This window comes from Carassius auratus, chromosome 2, assembly GCF_003368295.1.
Source record: "Carassius auratus strain Wakin chromosome 2, ASM336829v1, whole genome shotgun sequence".
NCBI lineage: Eukaryota > Metazoa > Chordata > Actinopteri > Cypriniformes > Cyprinidae > Carassius > Carassius auratus.
The window spans coordinates 11463794-11477504 of NC_039244.1; the positions used below are offsets into that span (position 1 = coordinate 11463794).

The window sequence follows — 13711 nt, forward strand, 5'->3', positions numbered from 1 at the left end:
TACCCTTATCGCAAAATTATACCTCTGCTTACAGTCCATCTTTACAGTAACCCTTCAAATTAAACAAGGTAAATGTATATATTGAAAAGATGTGCAGTTTATCAAACAGTATGTATGCACAATTTTATTAGTATACTTTTATTAGTATACTGTTCTGTGATGTATATGTGATGTGTTGATAATTTAGCCTGTTGTTATTAACTGTACTCATCATGCTAGCACAATTTCACCTTGCTGCAGTTCTGCTGACAGTCTGTGAGATTTTCAAAGAGTACGTTGTGTTTTCACTGAGAATGAAACAGATTAATATTTAAATAACACTTTATGACCTTGCCTCCTTCAGTGTATGTCTGTACACACACACACACACACACACACACACACACAGGGGTGACCCCGAATAGTCGATGAATCTATGCTTTGATTCGTCTACCAATCTAACAGGCAAATATTTGCGGGGTTATATTGATTATGCCATTTTGAATATATGGGGGAGCTCAAATGTCTGATTTCACATAGAGCTACCAGTTTTCTGCATTAACATATTTTAAAGTGGATTTTCCCGTGATGGCAAAGCTGTATGTTCTGCAGTAATTACTCCATTCTTCAGTGTCACATGATCCTTCAGAAATAACACTAATATGTTGATTTGGCACTCAAGAAACCTTAATCATCATTATCGATGTTGAAAACAGTTGCACTGCTTTATATTTGGTGGAAATGATGATAATTTTTTTTTGAAATTGAAATCTTTTGTAACATTATAAATTGATCAGTTTAATGCCTCCTTGCTGAAAAAGTAAAAATAAAAAATAAAAATCGAATTGATCCCAAACTTTTGAATGGTACTTTGTTATGCAGATACTTATCAAATAAACAAATAAATGGATGTGAAATTTTAGTTGAAATGATTTCATTATGTGAGAAGAAAAGTGCACAGATTCCATTTACAAAACATTAAAACAAATCCGCACACCAAACTAATTTGTAAAAATTCATGAACCATTGGAAAATAGTGTTTTACTGAAGATTATCATATAAAGTGGGAAAAGAATACCAAAGTGCAGATACAAAAAAAAAATATATATATATATAATAATAATAATAATAATAATAATAATGAAAATTAATAATTACAAAGAATATTGCTGCTGAATGCCACAATTGACCAAACAGGATCAAATATACTAGCTTTGTAATAAAAGCATTGTAGTGTGTTGTTATATACAGTATACTAGTTATGTGAGTCTCATCAAGTTTATAAAAAAGTATCAAACTCACCAGGGCGCAGTACATCTCAGGTGGGTCTCCGCAGGTGATGTTAGGTGGGTCCAGAGACACGGTCAGGTATTTGGTCATATCAGTGGCCTCAGGCTGGCAGGCCATATAGTGCCAGGCCAGGCGGTCCTCTGCATAAACCTGGGACTTACAAACATCATAGTGCCCCCATGAGGCTGGGTAATGCTGTGTGGCATGACACCAACTCACCCACAGGGCCTGTAGTACAAACACTAGCAATAAGTACATGGCTGTGCCTTTTTTCTGATGCCTCATTAAATGGATTCTGATAGATAATAAGCAGGCAGAGGGTGATGAGGCAGACCGCCTATGTGGTAACACCAAACTTTAAAGCAGAAAAAAGGCTGGCATCTGTGCCAGCTTTGACTCAGCTTCCTTAGGCTGCTCTAATTGTATTCATTTGTTTCTTTTTGTCTGATTGTGTTACAGGGGAGCTTCAGACAAATGTTTTGACAAAGCTGTGGTAAGTGTGGGTCACTGGTGTGAAAGAATGATATTAATTCCTTCTTCAAGCCATTAGTGGAGGCCATTGCAGATCATCCTCCCATCCATTGCTGTTTCCCGTGTGCTCTCCACAGTCTGTGAGGGATGAGAATAAAACAAGAGGGAAACAAGAATGTGTCAGCGGAGGAGCTTTCAGAACTGGTGTTGTGCGAATAACGAGAAGCCCAGTGGAAAAGGTGAGGAGGTGCAGGTCAAGTGCTTTCTATAGCTGAGATGGACTTCATAGAGAAATATCCTAAAAATACCTGCTTATTATAGAAGACAAATAGCCAAACATCCCTGCAGGCACAAACAGACCATGCAAGTCTGCACATCTTTCCACAGTGCAACCCTCGGAGGTCTCTCAGCAATTTGAGATTTTAAGGATTCTGTTCTAGTGTGAGGCAAGCAGTGGTGGAAAGAACTCAATATTATTTTTCTAGATATAGAAATGCTATGCATATTTCAGATTTCATCGACCTTAATGGATTTCATAGACCTTTTAATGTCAGCGACAGATGCCCTCATTACCAGTGCTACACTGAAAAAAATATTGTCAGCATTGTCAGGTGGACTAAAATGTGCTTCATGTGACAACATAAAGTAAATGGTTTTATATACGTAAAAATAATGAATCAACCAGGCCACAGTACTGTAGGTTACGGCAAATTAAAATCATTTTTAAGGGGCAGGTCAGGTTGAAATAGCTGCTGAGCTAGTTCAACTAAAAATTAAATTTCTGTCATCATTTACTCGTCCTCATGACCAGGGGCTGTCAAGTTCCAAATATGACAAAAAAGCATCATAAAAGTTTCAACAAAGTTGTCTGTAGGTACCAGTTAGTCTTCTAAAGTCATCCAAAAGCTTTGTGCCAGGAACTAAACAAAACATTTAAAAAAAATCATAAAATCTGCCATCTATCATAGATCTCAAATTTCTTTGTCTCTCTCGCTCTCTCTCTCTCTCTCCCTTTTTTTATATGCACATATTCAGATCTGTTACATTGAGATAATTCACAACACATAAGTAGCAATGACCTTTGGCATTGTTGGCATCAAACCACATTTTAGCGCACCATATTTTAAGATATATGAACGTTAATGAGATTTGAAAGGTGCACTGGGGGAGCAGATTATCAATTAATAATGGCTTTTAATAAATTTCTGCCTTTTCCTCCTGCAAAGCTATCATACGGTTTCAGAACAATTAGAATATACCATGTACAGTAAGTAAATGTCCGATCACATCAAGAATAACTACATATAACTATATCACATCAAGAATAACTACATATAACTATTTCACATCAAGAATAAGTGCATATATCACATAAAGAATAACTACATATAACTATAACGTTTTAATAATTGTTATACTTTTATGTGAATACTGGAGTCCGCACCACAAATACCTTGATAATGACACAGATGAAATATATCACTGGAAATGCTTGCAGAGCAATTTTTCTAGAAAGAGATGAATTATAAAGACATTGACCGCCGATCAGAATCCATCCTGCTTTAAAAAGCTTTAAAATGACATATCTGCAATACACACTTTTAATAAACAGAACATTATCGTCCATTGATGTGGATGCTAATATTGTTATATTCATTAATATTCGTTCTTGGTGTGAACAGACCTTAATGTATACTTCTTTTATGGTGCTTTTTTCACATTTTGGCTTGAATGTCCCTTCTCAACAGGCACATTCATTATATGGAAAAGAGTAGTATGACCATGCTGATAAATGTCTCCTTTGTGTTCCACATAAGAAAGTAAGTCTGGAACAGCATGAGAGTGAGTAAACCATGACAGAATTTTCATTTCGGGTGAACTAGTCTTTAGAGTAACATTTTCACTTTTTACAGTGTATCAGTTACTATCAATCATTTTAAATCAATGATGAGTGCATGTACACACACTGGCCATACACCATGAAAAAACAGGCTTCTGAATGCACTCCTCCATCAAAATAAGGAATCCTTGAAGGTGGGGAATGAATGGTTGACTTGATTAGGTCTGTGCCCCCTCAAATAGGGGGACGTGCCATGATAGATGAGACAGAGCAGCCTCTAAATGTGCTTTTTCAATCATGCTGACGTCTAACAAGGAGCCAATTACCACATTTCAGCCCCTGGCATGGGGCAGGATGTGATTAATAAGACATTACTGTATAGCCGTCAGCAATATGGGTTTCATAAAAAATGTCAGTACCAGGACTGAAATAGTGGCTGCTGTAAAGCACAAAAACAGGCGATAAGTTAAAGGCAGCAGTCACGGATAGAAGGATAGATAAGGTGCGGTCCGATATCACACGTGTTTTATCACACTCCTAATCCAGATAAAGCTTCAGACTCCCAGTCCTGTGATTGGGTTACAGTAGAGATGGGAGAGACTTTTTCCCCATGCACTTAACACTAGGAATTTGAGAAATGTGAGCTTATCAGGCTTGCATTAGAGAGGAAACGAATACATCAGAGGGAGATAACAGAGGAACGAGAACTTCCTGGAACTTTCTAGAGATGAATGGAAACTGTGGAAGTGCCACCTCATCACAAATACAAGGAGGGTCTTTCCAAATTTGGTCAGAAGTGGCTTCTTTGCCCACCTTGGAATTGAGATTCATATGTAAATACTGTCCTGTCTTTAAATCATTATCAGTAGGGGTGTGATATGTATTGGTACCATTTTGGTTATTGCCCAATGTTTCATTTATGTATTTTTATTATATCAGTGTGTAATATGTAGCAGATCTCTATTTACGTCAACTTCAGTTATATTGTTTTGATGATTAAATTCACTTGTTGTCTCTATTTTTATATTCTTCATTTATTTTTTAAATAGTGCAAAATTGGTCATTTGTCAGTAATGAATGAATGAATGAATGATGCATTCATAAAGCGCTTTTATTGTCTATTGCTGTACACCCAAAGCGATTTACAATCCTGTGGTGGGGTCTCTCCTCAAGCACCACCAGTGTGCAGCATCCACTTGGATGAGGAGATGGTTAGCCACAGGACAACAGCGCCAGTGCGCTCACCACACACCAGCTACAGGTGGAGAGGAGAGTGAGTTATAGAGCCAATCAAGTGGATGGGGGTTATTAGGAGGCCATGATAGACAAGGGCCAGTGGCGGCAATTTGGTCAGGACACCAGGGTTACACCCCAACTCTTTATGAGAAGTGCCATGGGATTTTTAATGACCACAGAGAGTCAGGACCTCAAGTCAGGAGAGTCAGTTACAGTATCTGTCATAACACCTAAATGTTAGTTATAGATAGATAGATAGATAGATAGATAGATAGATAGATAGATAGATAGATAGATAGATAGATAGATAGATAGATAGATAGATCTTTTATCATTTCCATTATTTAATTTATGCCTAGATCAGAGTCTCAAAGGAAAAAAAAATATTTTATAATTCATGGAAGATGAAACCTCAAGTTCCAAAACATATGACTGACTTTCTTCTGTGGAACACAAAATTATAATTTGAAGCTCTGTCGAGGAAAAGATAATCAATGAATAACTACAGAAATTTGAGTTCTATTAAGTACTTTTATGATACTTCTTGTAGCAAAAAGGTACTTGTTGGATCTTTTTTGTCTTTTTTTGTCTTTTTCTTGAAAGATTTAGTCATCAATCATTTTAAGAATATGAAAAACATCGACCACTGCAGTACATTCCTCAGAACATCTCTTGTATTCCACAGAAGAAAGAATGCCGGTTTGGAAAGATAAGGGTGAACAAATGACAATCTTTCACTTTTTGGGCGAGCGATCTCTTCAAGAGGGGCAAATTCCATCGAAAAATTTGAATCTTTTAAATGCTGAACAGAGATCAAAAAAGGACAATGAAGGTTTCACAAGTGTCTCATATGACACACGTAAAAAAGCGAAGTGGTGGCATGGGTATTTTTCTTTTACTTTTTTTTTTTTTTTCTCAGAACCACTGAAAACACCCCCTTGTGTCCACTTGTATTTTACTCCCCAGGCAACTGAAGCATACTAAAGTGTTTTAAGTCAGTAGACACTCATAGCACAGGGCTCACGTAGCACGAGCTGTTCAGGTGCTGAAATTGAAACAAGCTCTAACAACTTTGCACCCTGTAATCTTTTTTAAGGTTGTGAAGCCTCTGAACTGACAGATCAGCATCTGCTGTGGTGTTAATTGTGTCGGAATGAAATAAAAAGAATCAAGCATATCTGCACTCTTAAAAATAAAACATAAAAATGGTGGATTTCACAGTCATGCCAAAGAACTTTTTCAGGTTCCCAAAAGAAACTTACAATAAAATGCCATTTTCCTCTATTATTCTGAAGAATATTTTAATAATCTAAAGAACCTTTAGTGCAATGGTTCTGTTGATATTATTCATGGAACCATAGTTGCCAAAGAAAAAAAAAAAACATTTATTTTTAGGTGTGTATGTTTCAAATCAAAATCTCCTTTTTATAGAAAGCAAGCCACTAAACTTAACAGGAAAGCTTCACATAGTAAAAAGCATTTGGCATGTTCTTCCAAACATGTAAGAATGCATTAATCTTTCCATGAGTAATGCCAATCAGCCTGTCGCTTGCCTCCCGTCGGACCATATTCACCACAGAGGAACATATATAATTAAATGCATCTTTCCTAAATGGTTTGCATGCTCTGACACACACACACACACACACACACACACACACACACACACACACACACAAAGAAGCATGAAGTTATAAGTGCTACTCTCATTTCCATACTGTACCGTCCACACAGCTAAGAGCAACACAGAGTCATGTCCTTTCAATTAACTCCATTAAAGTAACATATTTGTTGAGCATCAGTTAAGAGGGAAACAAATGCCAATGAATAAATAATCGGTAAAGGACTGAAATGTGATCTATGGGTAATCATCCCTTTTTTATATATTAAAACGTCCTATAAGATTTAGACATTCATGGTTAATGGACAGTTAATCTTATACATTTTTTTTTTTTTTTCTTTTTTTTACATGGTGCTTTGATATGTCCTTCTCATAAGCTTCTTGAGTTGAATATATGGTTCTTTAAAGATTAATATCTTAAATTAAAATCTTGACGTTTCATAGAGGTTGTTCAGTTCTGTACAATAGTTTCTGAGTTCTTAAAAGCATGTGCACATATTGATAATTTAGATAAGTATAGAATAAAAAGGGGCCTTATGTATGTATATATTTTATGTATATATATTTTTTCATTTATTCATTTATTTTTTGCTGCATCAGGAAAATATTATTTATTTATTTATTTTTAATTACTGAAACTTTTATTTTTAAGAGAGAAAAAGAGCACCAGGTTACTAGTTAACTACAAGCACTAGACAAAACGCTTTCTTCTGGAGACAAAATATTTTGTCCAACTCGCACCTGGATCGCTCGTGCGCAAGAGGCGTGGAAAGGTAATGAAATAATATGAGCTTTTGGTCAAGTTACGCGAATTACAAAGTCAATGTGCGATATGCATTACTTTAAAGCAGAAAGCAAAAATAATGACTATAATTATAAGAACAGGTAAACTGTGCAGTTTAGAGGGAAATATAGATCTAAATTTAAATGAAGCCGAGCTATATCGATTAACTGACAGATTGGAGGTGTCTGAAATAAAATAACTAATTAGACAAAAAAATAAATAAAATAAATAAAAAAAAGAAACACCTGAACAATCTACAATTTAGATACGCGGGTCATATTAAACAGTAAACCTGCCTGAATTGATCTCCTCCAGAAATTCTGAAATAGTTGCAACCTGTACATGGACTATGATGATTAGAGACAAAAATAACCCACCTTGACAGTTTTCCAGACAGAAAACATCCAGTGAATGAATCCGGTCTTTACTGATCAGATCAGGTCCCAGAAATGTTACTCCACATCAGTTGACTGAATGCAGTGCACATGTTCTCCTACACGTCTGTCAAATGTTCATCGGCAAGGTGGACATACTTTACTGATAAGAACTCCAGCCTTTGTCAATAAAAGTCCTTGTAATGACACTCAGCCGTCAAAATGCGAGTTAAAACAGCAAAATCTCCAGTTGAATTCAGTTGCTGCCAGCGCTTACCTACCCTGCCCGGGAGAGAACAACTAACCTGCTGAAAGCGATCTTCTCCAAATGTAAGTTTGAGGGAATGATGCATATTCAAAGCCGCGCACTTGAGCTCTCCGCTGGGTCCTAAAGGACACTCAGCCGCGAGAACATTTGGACATCTGTTTAACCAGGTGAACCTGTCAGATACCTAGCCTATGCAGATCTAGTGAGCTGTCTACCTGTTGTCCTTAATGGGAACCACTGTTAATTTCTTTGTCTTAAAAAATATATATATTAATAATCATAGCCTATATTAATGTTGCTAAACATACAACATAATAGTAGCTAAGCATGGAGAATTTTAATTGCCATTTAGTAAATAAATAAAAAACATAAAAGTGAAAAAAATATCATGATCGTTTTCAAACATGCATCCGCGTGAATTAAGTGACAGTAAAGCCGCTTACATAACACTGTTATTTTTTAATAGCCTAGATGACGGTTACTGACTTTTCCTCTCTTACAGAAATAACTAAATAAATCTTGCCTTCCACTGACCTCTACGGAGGACTGGAGATGAGGACCATATTCTAGTCTTTTTCCTCGCAAGTCTTTTCAGATCAGAGTTCAGATCGTGTGCATGTTGAATGAGCAGCAATACTTCCACATTAGCATACATCGACTCCAATCATTTGAAAGATTACTAACTAATAATGCTTATTACCTTAATGTTAAGTCTCATTTATTGCTAAATTTGATATTCAGAGGTATTTGATATTCAAACACTTACACAACATTTACACAATACAAATGCTGCAATTAGAAGCTCATGCAATTTCTCTGCACTCTGTATTGAAACTGATATCTTTTTTTTTTAATCAAATTATACAGCCACACAAAGACACTGTTGTTTATTCTCCATCATGTCATACCATTTTATTTATGCATATTGCATGAGAACTGGGGCTAGACTGCAAAAACGACTAGTTTCGAGTCGTGCTGTGTTCCAAGTCTTCTCTGAAACCGTATGATAGCTTTCAAATCTCTTGCATTCAAACTTACTTGAATTTCTTGTGCCTGTAACAAGGACAGCAGATTTGAATGTACCAGATTTGAAAACCTTTCACATGGCGTCAGAATACTTGCGATACAGTGGATTAATCAAATGGATCATCATGGTACATTGTGTCTCTTTTTGTGCATGTCAGTCCCAGTTCCTATATTCACTTTTGTATCACTGAAAATCAGAGAAAATGCATTCTTCTTTATATGTCCTAGATTAAATCGTGGTTAGGTTGCAACAGTGGTTGCAGTTAGCCTTAGAAAAAAAAATGCAGTCTGAATTTGATTAATTAGAAAATCTGTTGACTTTCATCAAGGGGAATAGAAGTTGTACATTTAAGTATACGAGCAAACTCGAACTGTCATATCATTTTGCCATCTTTTAAGTAAATGTTATTACAAGTTTGACATGAGATCACATGAGGATGGATTTGTATTTCTCCATTTGGGCAGTTTCTACACCAAAAAGAATGAGTAGTTTTTCAAACAAAACAAAAAATACCCACCCTTATGTTGTTGCAAAACTGTACGAGAAACTTTGTTTTGTGGAACATACATTTCCTATAATGTTTTGGAATTGATCATTTATATTTAGTTTTCATTATTATATAATGCTAGAATGGGTAAATGTGTTTATAAGAGAGAGTGATGGAGATAGAAACAACTGTTGTACTGATGTGTACATTAAGATCAAATTATATAGTGTAAGTGGAGAATTATTGAAAAGGCTTTATCTTCCCAATGAAAATGACTTTAAAATGCATGTCTTTGCTGATAGAGATTGTGTGTGATTGTGATCTCGCGTGTGACTCAACAAGAACATATTGTTATTGATTATCTAAGCCATTTATATGCAACAAAGCCCTATAAACCCATTAAAACGTTGCAAGGCAATTTCCATTCTGATGAAGGGGATTTCGCAGTAGCCAAGTCCTGAATAGCTATTAACATTTGACTGAGGCACACATCTCGGTGAGCGCTGAAAGGTGCAGCCTTTGCTTGCAGTCAGCATTGCACTGTACTTGACATTTCTATTAAATCTTTGATCACTGAATCAGTTAAACCACCACACTAGTTAACGGTCAACCATCGGAGCTCAAGCCCTGCATTTATGTGGTTTGCTTCGATTGGACCAATAATGGGCATCAGTGGTTTGCTTCTCACTGTCCATATTTTCTGATAGCTGAGTCTGTTTTGATTTATTGCAACTGGATTTCCTTACTAAGAGTCAAGTTTAGCATGATGTTTGGTTAATTGTGTGGTTGTTGTGTTGCCTTTTGCATGCATCACTTACCATAATTCCCTGTTCTTGGCCCAACATCTGTTATGGGGGACTGGAAAGTTTTGAGTGCTGTTTGGCTGTTGGGTCTATTGATGGCTTCAAAGAGAAGCCCACCTGCCATGGCTTTTATCATTTACAACCTCCCACACAATGTAAGCAACATAGAGTGCAGTTGAGACATCTGGGAGCTGAATTGTTCTTGTTACTTCACTATAAGAAAGACCTTAAAACTTCATGAAAATACATCACTGGATCAAACAATACAAAAACATTACTGTGCTACCATTCCCTTCCCCCAGCAACTGTCTTATATCAGTGACTTATGCTGTCAGATATATTATGCAGTAGATAAGGATTCCTCATGTGTCATTTCAGTACAGGGCACTGGAGGGATGTGCTTATTGTCTGCCTTTCCCATATTAAATCCAAGTAAGATTTTTTTAAGGTTATAGCCAAAGTCCAAACACTCACCAAACTAGGAAGAAAAATCATGGAGAAAAACAAAACAAAAAAACATTAGTTACACTACAGTAAACAATCAAAAAAAAAATACTCATTAGTGTCTTTAAAAATAATACAGAAACATAATAAATGGTTTTAGACAAACTTGTCTGACCCTTACTGATTTCAGTCATTCAAATTTACACATATATACAAAATGGTATCCCACAACCTGTCAATAAAGTATTATGTAAACACTATTATAGCTTTTATTAATATTTTGAATTCGATTTACATTTTTACATTTTATATTTTGATGTTAGGTTTTCAATTTTAAATTCATTCAGTTGGAAACACTTTATAAGTGATAAAGTTCTTGTTAATGTTTTCCCATTTGCAAATATGTAAAACTCTTTTCTTATAATTAGTACCTTTATGAACAGTCACCTCACTAGCAAAAAGTGCCCCGAAAGACCTGAATTTACCCTATTCACATATCTTTACTAATCATTTATTAATTATTCATATTTTTTTTTTTTTTTGGTAGCAATCTAAAGTTGAAATTATTTAACATTTGTTAATATATATAAATGATTACTAATCATTGAATGGCTTTATGGGCTTTGGACTTTTAGCTAATGTAACAAGGGTGGCTGATTATGTTTAGCTAAGGCACTCACATTAGTATACTACTCTTTAGTATATCATTAAAAGAATATTCCTTAAATCATAAATAAACAGGGTAGACTAATAATAAACAATATAATATACACAGACTGAACCATGTTCCCTTATAATAATTCAAATTGACCCTTGTAAACTGCTGACCATTTAAAGGGGTCATATGATGCAAATTAATTTTTTCCTTTCTCTTTAGAGTGTTACAAACTTTTGGTGCATAAAGAAGATGCAGAAGAAGTTGCAAAGACTAAAGCCTCAAATCCAAATACATATTCTTTATAAAAGTTAAGACTTCTCCGCGCACTCTTAATACGGCTCATTCTAACACACCCCCACGTCTACGTCACTGTGTAGGAAGATTTGCATAACAACACCGAAATGTTCACACAAAGAAAGAAGATGTAACTTTTATTCTCACTTTAAAGGGGGGGGGGGGTGAAATGCTATTTCATGCATACTGAGTTTTTTACACTGTTAAAGAGTTGGATTCCCATGCTAAACATGGACAAAGTTTCAAAAATTAAGTTGTACGTTTGAAGGAGTATTTTTGTTCCCAAAATACTCCTTCCGGTTTGTCACAAGTTTCGGAAAGTTTTTTTCGAGTATGGCTCTGTGTGACGTTAGATGGAGCGGAATTTCCTTATATGGGTCCTAAGGCACTTCTGCCGGAAGAGCGCGCGCTCCCGTATAGCGAGGCTGAGCAGCACAGACATTTCACTGATCAGAGCAATTCACTGATCAGAGCGAAAGCGTTTGGTTGCCAGGGCAAGACAACCCTGCACAGATTACCAAAAAAAAAAACAGCATTAATGGACCAGTGGATGGAGTTTATTTTTACAGAGCATCAACGGAGTTGTGCAAGTGTTTTTGTTTGTTCCCTGCATTTCGAAGATGCTTGTTCACAAGGCCCAGTTTGACGACGGATTTGCGTATCGTTTATTTCTTAAGGATGATGCAATCCCAAGGAAAAAGGGTCACGATCGTGTGTTGGAACCGCAGGTGGTGAGTAAAACTGCTTCAAATATCTCTGCCTCCTTATTAGTGCGTCCCCTCCCATGCCAGAGACCCAGGTTCGAGCCCCGCTCGGAGCAAGTCGTTGCTGCTGCTGCTTTCGTTCAGTTTCAGCCTCTGGATCTGATTCTGGATCATAAATAAACGGCTGAATCTGACTGTAAGCCATGGTTTGTTTTGGATGATGGGTTTTCCCTCACGGTAATGTCAGAGCCTTTAATATGTTTTTCAACGGCTCTGGGTAATGTCACAACTTCCAAACGCTCTCAACGCAAAAGCCTATTCGTGCTCGTGATTCTTTAGCTCCGCCCACACGTCACGCCTCCAGCCGGTCGTGTTTTTCCGGGAAAAATCGGTACAGACTATCTTTCTCTTATGAATATAATAAAACTAAAGACTTTTTGAATTTATGAAGGATGCAGTACTACTCTAAATGTACTCAAGATTAACAGGATATTGAGTGAAAACGAGCATTTCACCCCCCTTTAATATTGTTTTTGCCACCGTCACCATGTTGTGGAGATGCGGTGTTTCGTTGTGTAATCAAAGCTACTTTGTTTGGCCTTCCAAAAGAGGATGATATTCCCTTCATCATGCCTAGACCTGATCCATGCTGGTCGCTGAGGACATACATAAACTTTGCATTGTGGATCGCTGGATCAGCTTTCACCATGGACCAAGCGGAGTCCAGCCCGGGGTCATCACATGTGGTTGCTGCAACCCCGCCAGCAGCTCCTTTGTCGAGTCCACCTGTCGTTCCTCACTCTTGCACGCTGGCCGCCGCTTACTCTTTCCTGCAGTGTGTGACGCTGTGTGATGCATTTTATGGAGGGCTGTTTCCTGAACCTGCAGTTCTGCATAGCCTACAATGGGCCTGTAAGTACATTTTTTATATATTTTTAAGAATTTATCACTGATAATTCAAACGCAAGTTTTAATCAGTGTAGAGTAGCGCTTGTTGTTTGTTATTTCTCTGATCACAAATGCACACATGGTTTTATGTGTACGCAACACAACACGTAAAAACACAGTATACGTCATTCTAATCAGTAATTATGTTCTTACTGGATGCAACAAATTCCTTGTTTGTAATGGGTTTTATTGGTTTTGGCTTGTCGTGCCGGGAGACGCCATCACAGTATGTTAAGATTTACGTCATTTCTGTCACACACTTGAGGTATTCAGCCAATCACAACACATTGAATCTATCTATCTATATATATCTATCTATATCTAGCTTTTCAAAAATGCAAATCACAGTTCAGTATCTAGTCAGAAACCTTTATGGGTGTTGAAGTTTTTGCATTGACAAATGTGGAGAGAAGTAATATGAGGATATAGCCTTCTTTTTTGTGTGTCTTTTTCATGCCATGTATTGATCTCATTTCTAGAACA

General features: G+C 36.6%; 1 protein-coding gene across 1 annotated transcript in view; it reads right to left on the bottom strand.

Moving 5' to 3' along the window:
- LOC113115692 (netrin-G1-like) overlaps positions 1 to 7918 on the bottom strand; it is a 63596-nt gene extending 55678 nt beyond the window's left edge. Inside the window, exons 1-2 of the mRNA XM_026283244.1 lie at positions 7599 to 7918; positions 1282 to 1878 (exon numbers count right to left, since the gene is read on the bottom strand). Of these exons, the coding sequence (XP_026139029.1) occupies positions 1282 to 1554 (273 nt within the window). The 5' untranslated portion in view covers positions 1555 to 1878; positions 7599 to 7918. The remainder of the gene's footprint in view (positions 1 to 1281; positions 1879 to 7598) is intronic.
- Positions 7919 to 13711: the final 5793 nt, after the last annotated feature.